General features: G+C 44.0%; 2 protein-coding genes across 2 annotated transcripts; both read right to left on the bottom strand.

Annotated features, from left to right (window-relative positions):
- Window positions 1-1,204: 1,204 nt before the first annotated feature.
- LOC142373303 (phospholipid-transporting ATPase IC-like) lies at window positions 1,205-8,567 on the bottom strand. Its single transcript, XM_075456506.1, has 10 exons — window positions 8,536-8,567; window positions 7,860-7,992; window positions 6,782-6,916; window positions 6,539-6,695; window positions 5,860-6,083; window positions 4,770-4,853; window positions 4,422-4,667; window positions 4,176-4,314; window positions 3,118-3,248; window positions 1,205-2,588 (listed from the first exon to the last, which is right to left on the bottom strand). The coding sequence occupies exons 1-10, from the start codon at window positions 8,565-8,567 to the stop codon at window positions 2,343-2,345; spliced, it is 1,527 nt and encodes a 508-aa protein (XP_075312621.1). The 3' UTR covers window positions 1,205-2,342.
- Window positions 8,568-10,276: 1,709 nt separating this feature from the next.
- On the bottom strand, window positions 10,277-12,339 carry LOC142373065 (E3 ubiquitin/ISG15 ligase TRIM25-like). Its single transcript, XM_075456130.1, has one exon. It carries the CDS (start codon window positions 12,332-12,334, stop codon window positions 10,682-10,684), a length of 1,653 nt encoding a protein of 550 aa, XP_075312245.1. The 5' UTR covers window positions 12,335-12,339; the 3' UTR covers window positions 10,277-10,681.

The raw sequence follows: 12,339 nt of genomic DNA, 5'->3' as shown, positions 1-12,339 counted from the left end.
TTTTCATTGGTTTAACGACAACGGTGCGTTAAGGCTTTCAGCCTCTTCATCCTCCTTTTCACAGCTTCAATGCAACCGATTACATGCGGCCCGTTTCCTCGATATATTCCAGAGAGATTAAACCGATTTCTCCTCTTCAAAAGAGCCCGATTCCAAGCGATTTTTGTAGTAGATTCGATTGATTGATTTTTATCTTCGAACATGTAAAAAAAAGAAAATGTATGTAACTATTTGTACATACAAAAGATTAAATTAAAAATTAAAACTTAGATCACAAAGTACAAAACACCCGAAGGAATGGGAAGAAGTACAATACTTTTTTAGTTTCCCTTTTAACTACTCTTGAGTTTGTAAATATTCTTACTACAATACACCTATATAAATATACGCCATATATATATATATATATACACACACTTCCTAAATATCTAAATAAATAATCACAAAATGATGTGGATCCAAAAGGAGGAGCCCAGCTGGCAGCGGAAGCTTTAGAGGTGACCAGATCAACGATTTGGCACCTCCCAAAAACAGAAGGAATGCGAAGAGCTAAGGAGCACCTAAAGGCCCGCGAGACCAGGGCTGTGTTCCAAACCGCATACTTCTCATACTACTCCTACTAACTTTCTGAGTTAGTATGCGAGTTTGAGTCAGCGAGAAGTTCCCGGATGCATACTGGATTCGCCGAAATGTTGGGTATGCATCATGAGGTTACTACTCATACTCAAACTACCCAAGATGCAACGTAACGTGACGTCGCCGATCGTCATTTCCTGTCAAAACGGCAGTTTCAAGCTAGCTACAACGAGGGTAGGTTCACTTCCTGTTTTCAAAACAAAAGCACCAATTGTATGGTAATGGCTTTCCCTATGATAAAAGGCAACGGGTATTTTATTTTGTGAAAATAACAGGAAGTGCGTTAGCTCACTGCGGCTAGCTTTAGTAGCGCCGAATTCGTGGGAACAAAATTGTAAACAGCCGGTATTCTGTCAGGTTTTCAACACGTTGGGGATCTAAACGACTACTTTCTCACCTGAAAATGTTTCAAATGTTGCTAAAGTTTACAGAGTTATGGAAGTATGTAGTATGCGGTTTGGAACACAGTCCATGTTTTCTGACACTTTATGCTCTCGAATCCAAAATGTTTCCTCTTTCCGTTGATACATTCAGTGCCTGCAGCGCCGTAAAAACGAGACTCAAGTCAGAGTTTTAAATATGCCGCTGGCTTTTATTAATAACCACATGATAAAACCGCATCACGTGACAGAGACCAACCTGCAGTGTTGATCGCCTGCCACCATTCACTCTGCGATAAAAGACATTATACGGTAAGAATAGCATGAAGAAGAATCAGTAACAGAATAAGAACGATTATCCATTTGGCTCAATGCCGTCTCCCAGATATCCTCCATCTGATAACAGGTCTGACAAAAAGACGAGCATCTCATTCAGGTAAGCTGTAAACAAACCAAAGACACACAAAAAAAACAAACGGAAAATCTTAATTAACTTAAGGAACATGTGATTTAGCTTTTAAGAACTTTTAAAAGGATGGAAAGAAAACAGGAGACTGGTGCAATCAAAAGCTGCTGTTACAACCGGCTGAATTCTCATTCCACAAATGGTAAAAAAAAAGTTTGTGAACGAGGGAATGTAACGTAGAACAGGACGTGAAGTCCAGGACCAACAGAAGGAGCCGTTCAGAAGATTTTAAAGGACAATACCACTCGAACTGGTGCTTAAGTACGACAGGTTTGACAGGGCAGAGCAGGAGAAACGCACCTTATTTTTAAATTAAGACACTTTAACAGCTGAACACCTAAAGCCTGGTGTCCGTCACCCCACCGCCGGTTAGAATAAAACATTAAAACAAGTTTAGCTTCGTCCCACCTTAATGTTTGGGCTCAAACAAAGTCTCATCTGGTTCGTTCCGACGGGATTAAGTGGAATATCGTTTATAGATTTCTGTGGACACGAAGCTAAAACTTAGTCGTTAAATAACAGCACATCAGGTGGTGAACTTACTAAAAATAAGGCTTTCATCTAAAAAAATCCTGAGTTAAAGAACATTGTGAGCCCCACAGGAGCTGCGCGGCATCTAACCCCAGAGACGGCGGTCGTTTCTTCGGTGAGTTTTTCTTCTTCTTCTGTTTTTGCGTAGCGAACAGGGAGTCTGTGCATGAAGGTGAACGGGAGGCTGCAGACTTTGGAAAGCGCTCCGTTAGAGTCGTCTGTCACATGACCCGAGCAGCTTCAGGGGCGTTTCTGATGTTCGCCCTTTCAGCTCGCCGCTCCCGCGTTCTAAAAACCTCCTCGGCCGCCGCTTCGCTCCGCCTCGGCGCTCAGATGTTCTCGGCCTCCCTCCGGGGGAGCTCCCTGATGCGGTCCTGGGGTCCGTGGTGGGTGGTCTGGCGCCGCCGGATGCTTTGCCCGGAGGAGATGAGGTCGGCGTAGCCGCGGGAGTGGGAGAAGGCGTAGGCGGAACGGCGGGAACGCCGGCCTCGCTGGAAGGCCGTTGGTTCCTTCTTCTTCTTCTTCTTCTCCTCCTCGTCCAGCTCCATCTCGTACTTCTTCCGGTTTCTCTGGATCTGATGCATTATGGGAAAAAAAGCAGCCAATAAAAATGCGGTTTTACCGTTTTTTCTTTGCCATTTTAGAGGGACAGAACACATCATCTGTAGTAGTTTAAACAGTTTCATTGTAAGGCTATTTATTTCTGCTGCTTGATTATTAAAAATTTGGGCCGGGCGTTAATTATTTAACGCCGATAAATATTTTATTGCGCATTAACGAAGGTTTTAATCTGTAAAAGTCTGTTGCTCACAGGCTTTTATTTTGTAAAAGTCTGCTGCTCACAGGCTTTTATTCTGTAAAAAAGTGTTATGGCACTTTCTTATGGCAGCACATTTAAAATAATGCTAAATGCTAAACACTACTTTTGGATTCATTTTTGGATTTTGCGTACAAATGCGATTAATCAGGGAAATCATGTGATTAATTAGATTAAACATTTTAATCGTTGCCCAGCCCTAATTACAATATTTCAAGCACCAAATCTTCCATCTTTTTAGAAGCCCCGTTTTCTGTACGAGGCTGGGAATTAGCCGGGGGTCTCACCTCGTCTCCCTCAGAGGGCCAAATGGTTTTATAGAGGAACTGGATGCAGATGACGGGCAGCAGGCTGATGCCCACCGTCAGCAGGACGGTCAACCAGAGGTACGGCTGGCGCAGAGCGTTGGACGCTGCACCTAAAAACGCACAACATGCACACGTGAATACAGCTGCAAGGTGGCAAGAAACTGCTTTTCTTTCTTCTTCTTCTCTGCAGTCAATACTCTGACATGGTTAAGCTAGCATTAGCAGTCGTAGCAAACAAAGAAAGAAACAGATGAAAAATGTCAGAACCAACGGTGGGAAATGAAGACGCAGACGAGGCCTCATACTGAAAGCATGTTTACCTTACAAAGAGTGAGAAACAGCAGCTACATTATGTGTCTTCTGTGTCAACCAAAACAAACGCACATTTCAGCAGAAACTCAACATCTAACTTGAGGAAACATGTAGCGCTAAGTTTCCTAAACTCGTTTTTCCCCCCATGGATAGGTGAATGTTTGTTATTTAGGTTACATATGGGTTACATATGTTTTAAACATTTCCTAAGTCTCTTTTATTTTTTATTGAAGTTCTTGAATTTACCTGGATTATTTTAAATTAAGTTATTTTGTAATTAATGAATTCATTTTAATTTATTTGATCAATTGGATGAACTCTAATTTGCCTAAAGATGATTATTCAGTATTTTTGTCTGATTGAATGCTTGTGTTAACAAATAAATCAGACGTTACTCAACAGTTACTCAGGACTTGAGTAGTTTTTTCACCGAGCACTTTTTTACTCTTACTCAAGTAATTATTTGGATGACTACTTTTACTTTTACTTGAGTACAGTTTTTGGCTGCTCTACCCACCTCTGTTGTTGTAACCAAACTGAAAGCGTTGAACTAATACAGAACAAATATTGGATTGTCTAATAAGTGCTTCTGGGTAAAAGGGGCGAGACCAAGCAAAAAGAGCAGCAGAGAATGGAGCCGAAGCTCAAAGGAACCGCAGTTTCTTTGTCAGGAGTATTTTCAGCCGTTTTATTCTCTTTAATAAGAGGAAACTCTGCTGACTAACCTGTGAAGGTGAAAACTGTGGGGAAGATGACATGGATCCCCGCGCTGTGGATGTCAAACATCATCCCAAAGTAGATGGCAATGCTGCCCAACACCGCAAAGCAGTTCACAAAGGTCCAGTAGGAGGTATCCAGAGAGATCTGACAGGCGAGATGTGAGAGAACGTCATTAAAAGGCATTAAAGGCATTAAAGGCCTCCTTTAACCCTGAAACTCCGGCTGCTCTGAGTCCCGAAGCTGCGACCCACCTGCAGGTTGACGGTAAAGATCAGGGACGAGGCCGTTACCACGGCGAGGGACTGATAGTCGGAGGGAGCTTCCCCGTCCTGCCCCATCGTCTGCAGGAAGGCGCCGTACGGGATGAAGAAGATGATGAGCGAGACGAAGATGCCGTGGAACAGGCTGATGAAGAAGTTCTTGTAGTTGAACAATGTGCCCAGCTGGCCCGGCACGTAGAGCTTGGGGAACTTTAGGCTCAGCCTGTCGTTCACGTCCTGCAGAGGGACGAGAAGGAGGCAAGTTAGCAAAGTTAAGCCTCAGTTTATCCTAAATACCGCGTTCCTGCCCTCCGTATCCATGACAACGCCAGTTTGTACCTGGTCAAGAAGTCCAACGAGTAGAACAGGCATGCTGCTGTAAGCCAGATTGTAGAGTGTGATAAACCAGTCTTCATAGGCAATCTGCAGAAAGGAAACTAGTTATTATAGTGTAAAATATATATATATATATATATATATATAATTTACTGTAGTGTAATTCGTGAGTAAACGAATGTGCAAAAAAGATGAATCTGCATCACATGAGCCCGACCCAACGGAACAAAAACTGAGCATCAACCGCAGAAGCATTTAGGAAGTCCAGACAAGAAGAACGACTTTACAGACTTTTTGGGAGGCGGTTCCCCTGAGATGATCTGACAATTTCAAAGATTCAGTGAGTAAGATGTAGTTACATTTAGCAGCCAAACAGTTAAACATAAAGTGAAAGAATGTAGGACAAACTTCAGCGGCCGAAGAAAAGTCCTGCTCTGGAGCCGGCGTTCTGTTCATATTAGGGCTGGGCGAGGACTATAGCCTCTGTACATTTTATTATTTATTTTATTATTGTAAAAGTCTGTTGCTCACAGGCTTTTATTTTGTAAAAGTCTGCTGCTGTCTGCTGCGGAACAGGAAAAGAAAGTAATCGGCGGATCCACCAAACATGGAGAAGGGTACGGAACTTTTACTCTGCCATTTTCATTTTAAAGTTCTTCCAGACGGCGGAGTCGACAGAACCAAAGTCATCTGTAAACTCTGCCAAGTTGAATTGTCTTCTCAGCGTAGTAGTTCCAGTCTAAAATATCACTTAAAGGCAAAACACACAACTGATAGCAGCAAGTCATTCAAGGAAACAGACAGTGGAGCGAGGCTTCTACATAAAAACTACAGAAAGATGCTGATGTTAAAAGTGTGTTTGCACAACAAATGTTATGGCACTTTCATTCATATGGCAGCACATTTAAAATAAAACTAAATGCTAAAAGCTATACACTACTTTTAGATTCTGCGTACAAATGCGATTAATCGTGATTAATCAGGGAAATCATGTGATTAATTAGATTAAACATTTTAATCGTTGCCCAGCCCTGGTTTTTATAAAACCAAGGTGGAAGAAGAAGAAGACCAAACTGTATTCAGAGCTGCTGACCTGTGAGGAGTATCCACTGAAGAACGAGTACCAGAAGTGGACCAGAGTAAAGGCGAAGTTCTTGAAGAAGAAGAAACGCAGGAACTTGCACATCCGGATGTAGGACCAGCGTCCGTGCACGAGCAGGAGGCGCTGCAGGTACCGGAACTGAGCGAAGGCGTAGTCGCTGGACATGACGGCCTGCATGCCCTCCTGACCGCTGATGCCCACGCCGATATCTGCAGCTGGAGGGGGACGGGGAGAGGAATCAGGGGGGGCCCACAGGAGCGGCAAAACCAGCGGCGTCAATTCAGCTAAAGCTAAGCTACGGCAAGGTCACTATAGTCACATGACTACAGTATAAATAAATCAATAAATATACATACCCAGCAAATAATCACTACAAAAGTCTGCTATGTAGCTTATCTGTGTGCAAATGCAGTCTCACTCACACCCCGCTAACATAACAATAGACTAAAAGTTTCAGTGCAATCTGTTGGTTTCCTTAGCTAGGAAATTATTTTGGCTCTATATGAACAAATTGGATTATTTTATGAATAATTATGATTACAATTAATTGAACTCCAATTGGCTTGAATTGGATTTTATTATCCAAGTGCCTTGAGATGACATTTGTTGTATTTGGCGCTATATAAATAAAAATGAATTGAATTGAACCAGGCCCGTCCCCGCCTCTTACTCTTGATCATGTTGACGTCGTTCGCTCCGTCTCCGATGGACAGCGTCACGGCCTTCTTGTACTTCTTCACCAAACTCACCACGTTGGCCTTTTGCTTCGGCGTGACACGGCAGCAGATGACCGACTCGCACTCACAGGCCATGTCCACAAAGTCCACCTGTGGGGGAAGAGCATTCCCGTTTCACCGTCTGACATCACCGCGGCAACGCTGCGCAGCTTCCGGGTCGACGCGCTGAGTCCTACCTGTCTCATCTCCTTCTCCAAGTCGTCCATCGGCTGGCCGTCCTGCGGGTTGCTGGGAGCAGGTTGCTTTCCCAGGCGGCGAAGACGAAGACGGAGGCGGCGCCGCTTCTTCTTCTTTTCGTAAAGAATCTCATTCTGTCGGAAGAAAAACGAAAAAGCCATCTTGAGTTTGAAGAAACAACATCACTGGCCATTTCTAACATATTATTAGCAGTTTTTTTCAGTTCTTTGCTAATATGTCCAGAATAGTGGCGGCCGGCCCATAGGGGGCGCCGCACTCACTGATGAGAGGAGGGGAAATGTGAAATATGGCTGTGTTCCAAACCGCCTACTTCTCCTACTAACTTTAACTTTTTTTAAGTTCCCGGATGCATACTAGATTCTCCTAAATGTTGGGTATGCATCATGAGGTTACTACTCATACTCAAACTACCCAAGATGCAACGTAACCTGACGTCGCCGATCGTCATTTCCTGTCAAAACGGCAGTTTCAAGCTAGCTACAACGAGGGTAGGTTCACTTCCTGTTTTCAAAATAAAAGCACCAATTGTATCATAATGGCTTTCCCTATGATAAAAGGCAACGGGTATTTTATTTTGTGAAAATAACCAGAAGTGCGTTGCTCACTGCGGCTAGCTTTAGTAGCGCCGAATTCGTGGGAACAAAATTGTAAACAGCCGGTATTTTGTCAGGTTTTCAACACGTTGGGGATCTAAACGACTACTTTCTCACCTGAAAATGTTTCAAATGTTGCTAAAGTTCACAGAGTTTAGAGCTTAAGAGAAATCAGCTTCAGGCCGGCTGATTTCGGCTCGGGCAGGAGCGAAATGCATTGTGGGTAAACGCTCTGAATACTGTCTGATCGATGAGTATGTAGTATGTGGTTTCGAACACAGCCTATATTTTTACAAATTCAGTTAAAAATGTCATTTTGAACACAAATATGTGCCTACATGCGATATGAATTCATTCCACTCGTATCGTTTTGTAAGAATGAAGTTAGAGACGGACATCAGAAACACTTTGAATGAATCTAAAACCAAAGTCTGACAGATTATTGGTGCAGAACGGGTCTCACCAGCCATCCTCCGGTGATGACGAGCGCGTTTTTGCCGGAGCCGGGGAAGAAAGGCTCCGAAAGGTTCTTGTTGCGCCGAGAAGTTGAAGGAGGTTCATTTCTCCTTCTCGTCTGACGAATCCTCAGCTTCTCACTGCAGACACAGAAAACAACAAATCAAATCAAGTTTATTTGTAGCACATTTCATGCACAAAACAATTCAAAGTGCTTCACATAAAATAAAAGCATTGCAGCAGGGAGTGGAAGAAGCATTAAGAATACATAAAAGAATAGAAAGAGAAACAAAATAATTTAAATGAATTTAAAAACAAGCAACAGTCCAGATAAGTTAAAAGATATCGTGCAGATTTCATGCATAGACACATGAGAACAGAAATGTTTTTAACCTGGATTTAAAAATGTCTCCATTTGGTGAAAGTTTAAAGTTGAAACATGAAAAATTTTGACTTTGATTAAATCCTGGCTAAATTAAAATACTGGCCGAGAAGGAGGAAGAAAGGGGGAAAAATATGCTGTTATATTAGGCGGCCGCGGCTCAGTGGGTCGTCCAAAAACTGGAAGGTTGGCAGTTCGATTCCCACTCTCACCGCTAAAAAGATTGGTGGTGAGATTCAAAGTCACAATTATGAGATAGAAAGTCATAATTATGAGATTCAAAGTCATAATTTTGATTTACCGAAACAATTTCTCATTTTTTCCAGTAGACATGTAGCCTGGCTGACGCGTCCACACCTCGATGAGATGGTGGTCTGGGAACTAGGTGTGCATTTTCTCGTATTTGAGGCGTGGTTTACGAATGCCTAGAGCCGTTTATTGGGCGCTACCAGAGAGTCTCTATTATGAGGAGAGGGAAAGCTGGCGGCTTTTTCCGGGTGGTACTGCACTCTAGGGGGCGCCAACGAAGCAGTGCAGAGCAGGCAGAACTCTCTGGTGGTACTATGAGATCCACCTTAGATGCAGCCATTGCTTTGGATATCATTTTTTATATTTTTTCATTTTAATTTTCCTAAAGGCAGGATAAATTATCATTTCAAACGGCACTTGGTTTGATTTTTTAGACTCACTAGATTTGTTTAAAATACACATTTATTGTCAGTATTGCATCCCAAGTGACGTCACGCATGTGGCATCACTTTACGGCATGGTCAGTCCTAGCGCTGAGCTAGCAGAGAGGTGTTAGCTCAAATAGTTACAGATTTCAGCACAGCCCTTTTACATACTCTCTGACTAGCCTCTGGTTTAGCTTTGGTTGTTGTTAGCGGCACCAGGTTAGCACTCTGGCACAGTGGACGAGTGCCGTAAAGCAGCCGGTCGTAATCAGCCGTGCGTTCTTCAGATTCCGTTAGTTAGATGCTAGCGGAGACTGACTCGCAAATGCCAGACCTGTAAGAAAACAGAAAGATATAACTCCCAGGTTATTGTACTTTCGATATAAATCCACATCCCTCTGTCAGAAATCACAGTAATATTTTCAGGTTTCAGCCGCTAGCGGGGACATTTTTTGAGTTATTAGCGCCAGCCCTATGGCCAATGGTCATTCTGCACTCGCTCGCCAGCGCCCCCAGAGAAAATCAACTGAACTGCAGCCAAATTGTTTATAATGGGGCGAATAGGAAGCGGAACGGCTGTCTGTAAAAGGGCTGTGAGAGAACAGAGCCGGTCGGTTCACATTCTGTTGGTTACACCCATCATGAGCTGCAGATGAAGGGGAGGGAACAACAAGTGAGTCGGAGCTGATTCACAGCAGACTTCATGGTTAAAACACGGGTCGGTTCTTCTTTTAATCCCTTTGGAAAGAAGCTTCACTTTCACAGTAAATGCAGCAGAGTTTTGAGCCTGAAAAATCAGGAAGAACATTTAGAAACTAGGGCCGGGCAACGATTAAAACTTTTAAACTAATTAATCACATGATTTCCCTGATTAATCGCGATTAATCACATTTGTACGCAGAATCCAAAAATGAATTCAAAAGTAGCGTATAGCTTTTAGCATTTAGCTTTATTTTAAATGTGCTGCCATATGAATGAAAGTGCCATAACATTTGTTGTGCAAACACACTTTTAACATCAGCATCTTTCTGTAGTTTTTATGTAGAAGCCTGTGAGCAACAGACTTTTACAATAATCAAATAAATAATAAAACAGCCCCATGTACAGAGGCTATAGTCCTCGCTGCAGCCGGTTCGAGTCCCGCATCGGACGACCCTGTGCTGCTTGTTGTTCCCCCTCTCTCTGCCCCCTGCTTCCTGTCTCTCTGAACTTTCCATTAAAGGCACAAAAGCCCCAACAAAAATGTTTATTTTAAAAATGCGTTAATGTGTATCGGCGTTAAATAACTAGCGAGTTAACAGCTGCATTGATTCACTGAAACATGGTCAAACATGAATATAAACACAGAATATGAGACAGAAACGGAGCTTTAAAGTGAATATTTGGCCTGAGCGCCTTTATTCTCAAACACAGCCTGAACAAATGAACAAAACCAAAGTCAGCGTAACTCCAGGATTATTTTCCCATTTCCACAGTGATGAGATCTGAAAAGAGTCTGTGATAAAGGAAGGTCTGCTGACTCCTCTGCTGGGCTCCATGAAGTGGAAGAGAAACAACAACATACAGACACACCGACACCAGGATCCCACTGATGTTTAGAGCTCAGAGAAGTTTAGATTTTAATATTTCTGTCAATCAAACTCCTCATCAGCAGTGATATCCTCCATGGCTGCACAGACACAGGAAACAGCAGCAAATAAACAGCAGAACAGCAGAGAGACATCCCAGCAACCAGCTGTCAGCAACAAGCTGACTAAACACATTTATTTCACTTTACACAAACTCTGCTGAGGATCCATAAGAATTCATCCTGATCCCAGCACAGAGCGGCTGAGTGAATGTGGTCTGCACTCTGTGGAGGAGAGTCATGGTTCCAGAGACGCTGTAGAAGGACAGAATACCTGCTCTGTGATCCAGGTACACTCCCACTCTGGAGGCCCCAGGAACAGAGATGGAGGTTTCCTTGTTGTTGTATATAAATGTATACCTGCCTGAGTAACAATCTAATGCCCAAGATTTGTCATTACGTCCAAATAAACATTCAGTCCCTCCTGCTCTGCTGATGTTCTTGTATGCGACTGCTACACCAACATATCCTCTCATCTCCACCTCCCAGTAACAACGTCCAGTCAGACTCTCTCTGCTCAGGACCTGAGAACACTCAGTGAATCTGTCTGGATGATCAGAATAAGACTGAGGTGGAAACATTAATGTCACTTTTCTGTTCCCCTCTGACAGTAACAGATCTCTGTGTGCTGTGTTTGGATCCAGTGTGATTTCACATGAATATTTTAAGAATCCAGCTCTGCTCGTTGGTTCTGACAGTAAAACATCCACTTCAGCGACTCTCAGTGAGATGTTGGCCCATTCCTCTCTCAGGATGTCCTGTAGTTTATCTCTGAGCTCTGACACAGCTGCTGTCACATCCTCAAAGTGCCTCAGAGGACGGATCTGGATGCTGGATGAGTGTGTAGCCCCCCTGAGTGCTGCCACTGAGGGGCAGCTGTGCAGAAACTGGCTGTGATCCTCTGTGTGTGAGAGCTGCTGCAGCTCAGCATCTTTCCTCTTCAGCTCAGTGATCTCCTGCTCCAGCTTCTCCTGAAGCTCTTTGACTCGACTCCCTTCGGCTTCCTGCTGGGATCTGATCTGCTGCTTCACATCAGAGCTTCTTTTCTGGAGGAGACGGATCAGCTGGCTGAAGATCTTCTGGCTGTGCTCCTCTGTTTTATCAGCAGAGCGATGGATGTCCTCCAGCTCCTGCTGAAGCAGCTTCACATCTTTCTCTGCGTCCTGGATTCTCTGCTGGATCTGCTGCCGACTCCCCTCCAGCTCTCTCTGCCTCTCAGTCCTTTCTGCTGCAGCTGACACTGTGTCGTGGCCTTTATGTTCCTCCATTAAGCAGAGATAACAGATGCACTTCTGATCGGTACGGCAGAAAATCTTCATCACCTCACCGTGATCAGAGCAGATGTTCTCCTGGAGCTTCTTGGAGGGCTCCACCAGCTTGTGTTTCCTGAGTGGAGCTGAATCATAATGAGGCTGAAGGTGTTCCTCACAGTAAGAGGCCAGGCAGGATAAACAGGACTTGGCGGCTTTCAGCTTCCTCCCAGAGCAGACATCACAGGCCACATCTTCAGCTCCAGCATAGCAGTGATCAGCAGGAGCAGCTTGGAGTCCAGTCTTCTTCAGCTGCTCCACTAAAGCAGCTAACATGGTGTTTTTCCCCAGGACAGGCCTCGGTATGAAGGTTTTCCTGCACTGAGGGCAGCTGTGGATCCCCTTCTCATCCTCTCCATCCCAGTGGCCTTTAATACAGCTCATGCAGTAGCTGTGTCCACAGGGAATAGCCACCGGATCCTTCAGCAGATCCAGGCAGATCGAACAGGAGAAGCTTTCTCGGTCCAGCTGAACTCCTTTCTGAGCCATTTCTC

Source organism: Odontesthes bonariensis, chromosome 22 (genome assembly GCF_027942865.1).
Source record: "Odontesthes bonariensis isolate fOdoBon6 chromosome 22, fOdoBon6.hap1, whole genome shotgun sequence".
Taxonomy (NCBI): Eukaryota; Metazoa; Chordata; class Actinopteri; order Atheriniformes; family Atherinopsidae; genus Odontesthes; species Odontesthes bonariensis.
This window is presented reverse-complemented; position numbering and strand designations above follow the sequence as displayed.

Bases quoted from the DNA above. Each gene is read 5' to 3' on its own strand.
- LOC142373065 (XM_075456130.1), bottom strand. From the start codon at position 12,334: ATGGCTCAGAAAGGAGTTCAGCTGGACCGAGAAAGCTTCTCCTGTTCG.
- LOC142373303 (XM_075456506.1), bottom strand. From the start codon at position 8,567: ATGTCTACTGGAAAAAATGAGAAATTGTTTCG. The intron at 7,993-8,535 runs GTAAATCAAAAT...CTGTGTCTGCAG, and splicing joins AAAAATGAGAAATTGTTTCG to TGAGAAGCTGAGGATTCGTC. The intron at 6,917-7,859 runs GTGAGACCCGTT...TTCTTCCGACAG, and splicing joins TCATCACCGGAGGATGGCTG to AATGAGATTCTTTACGAAAA.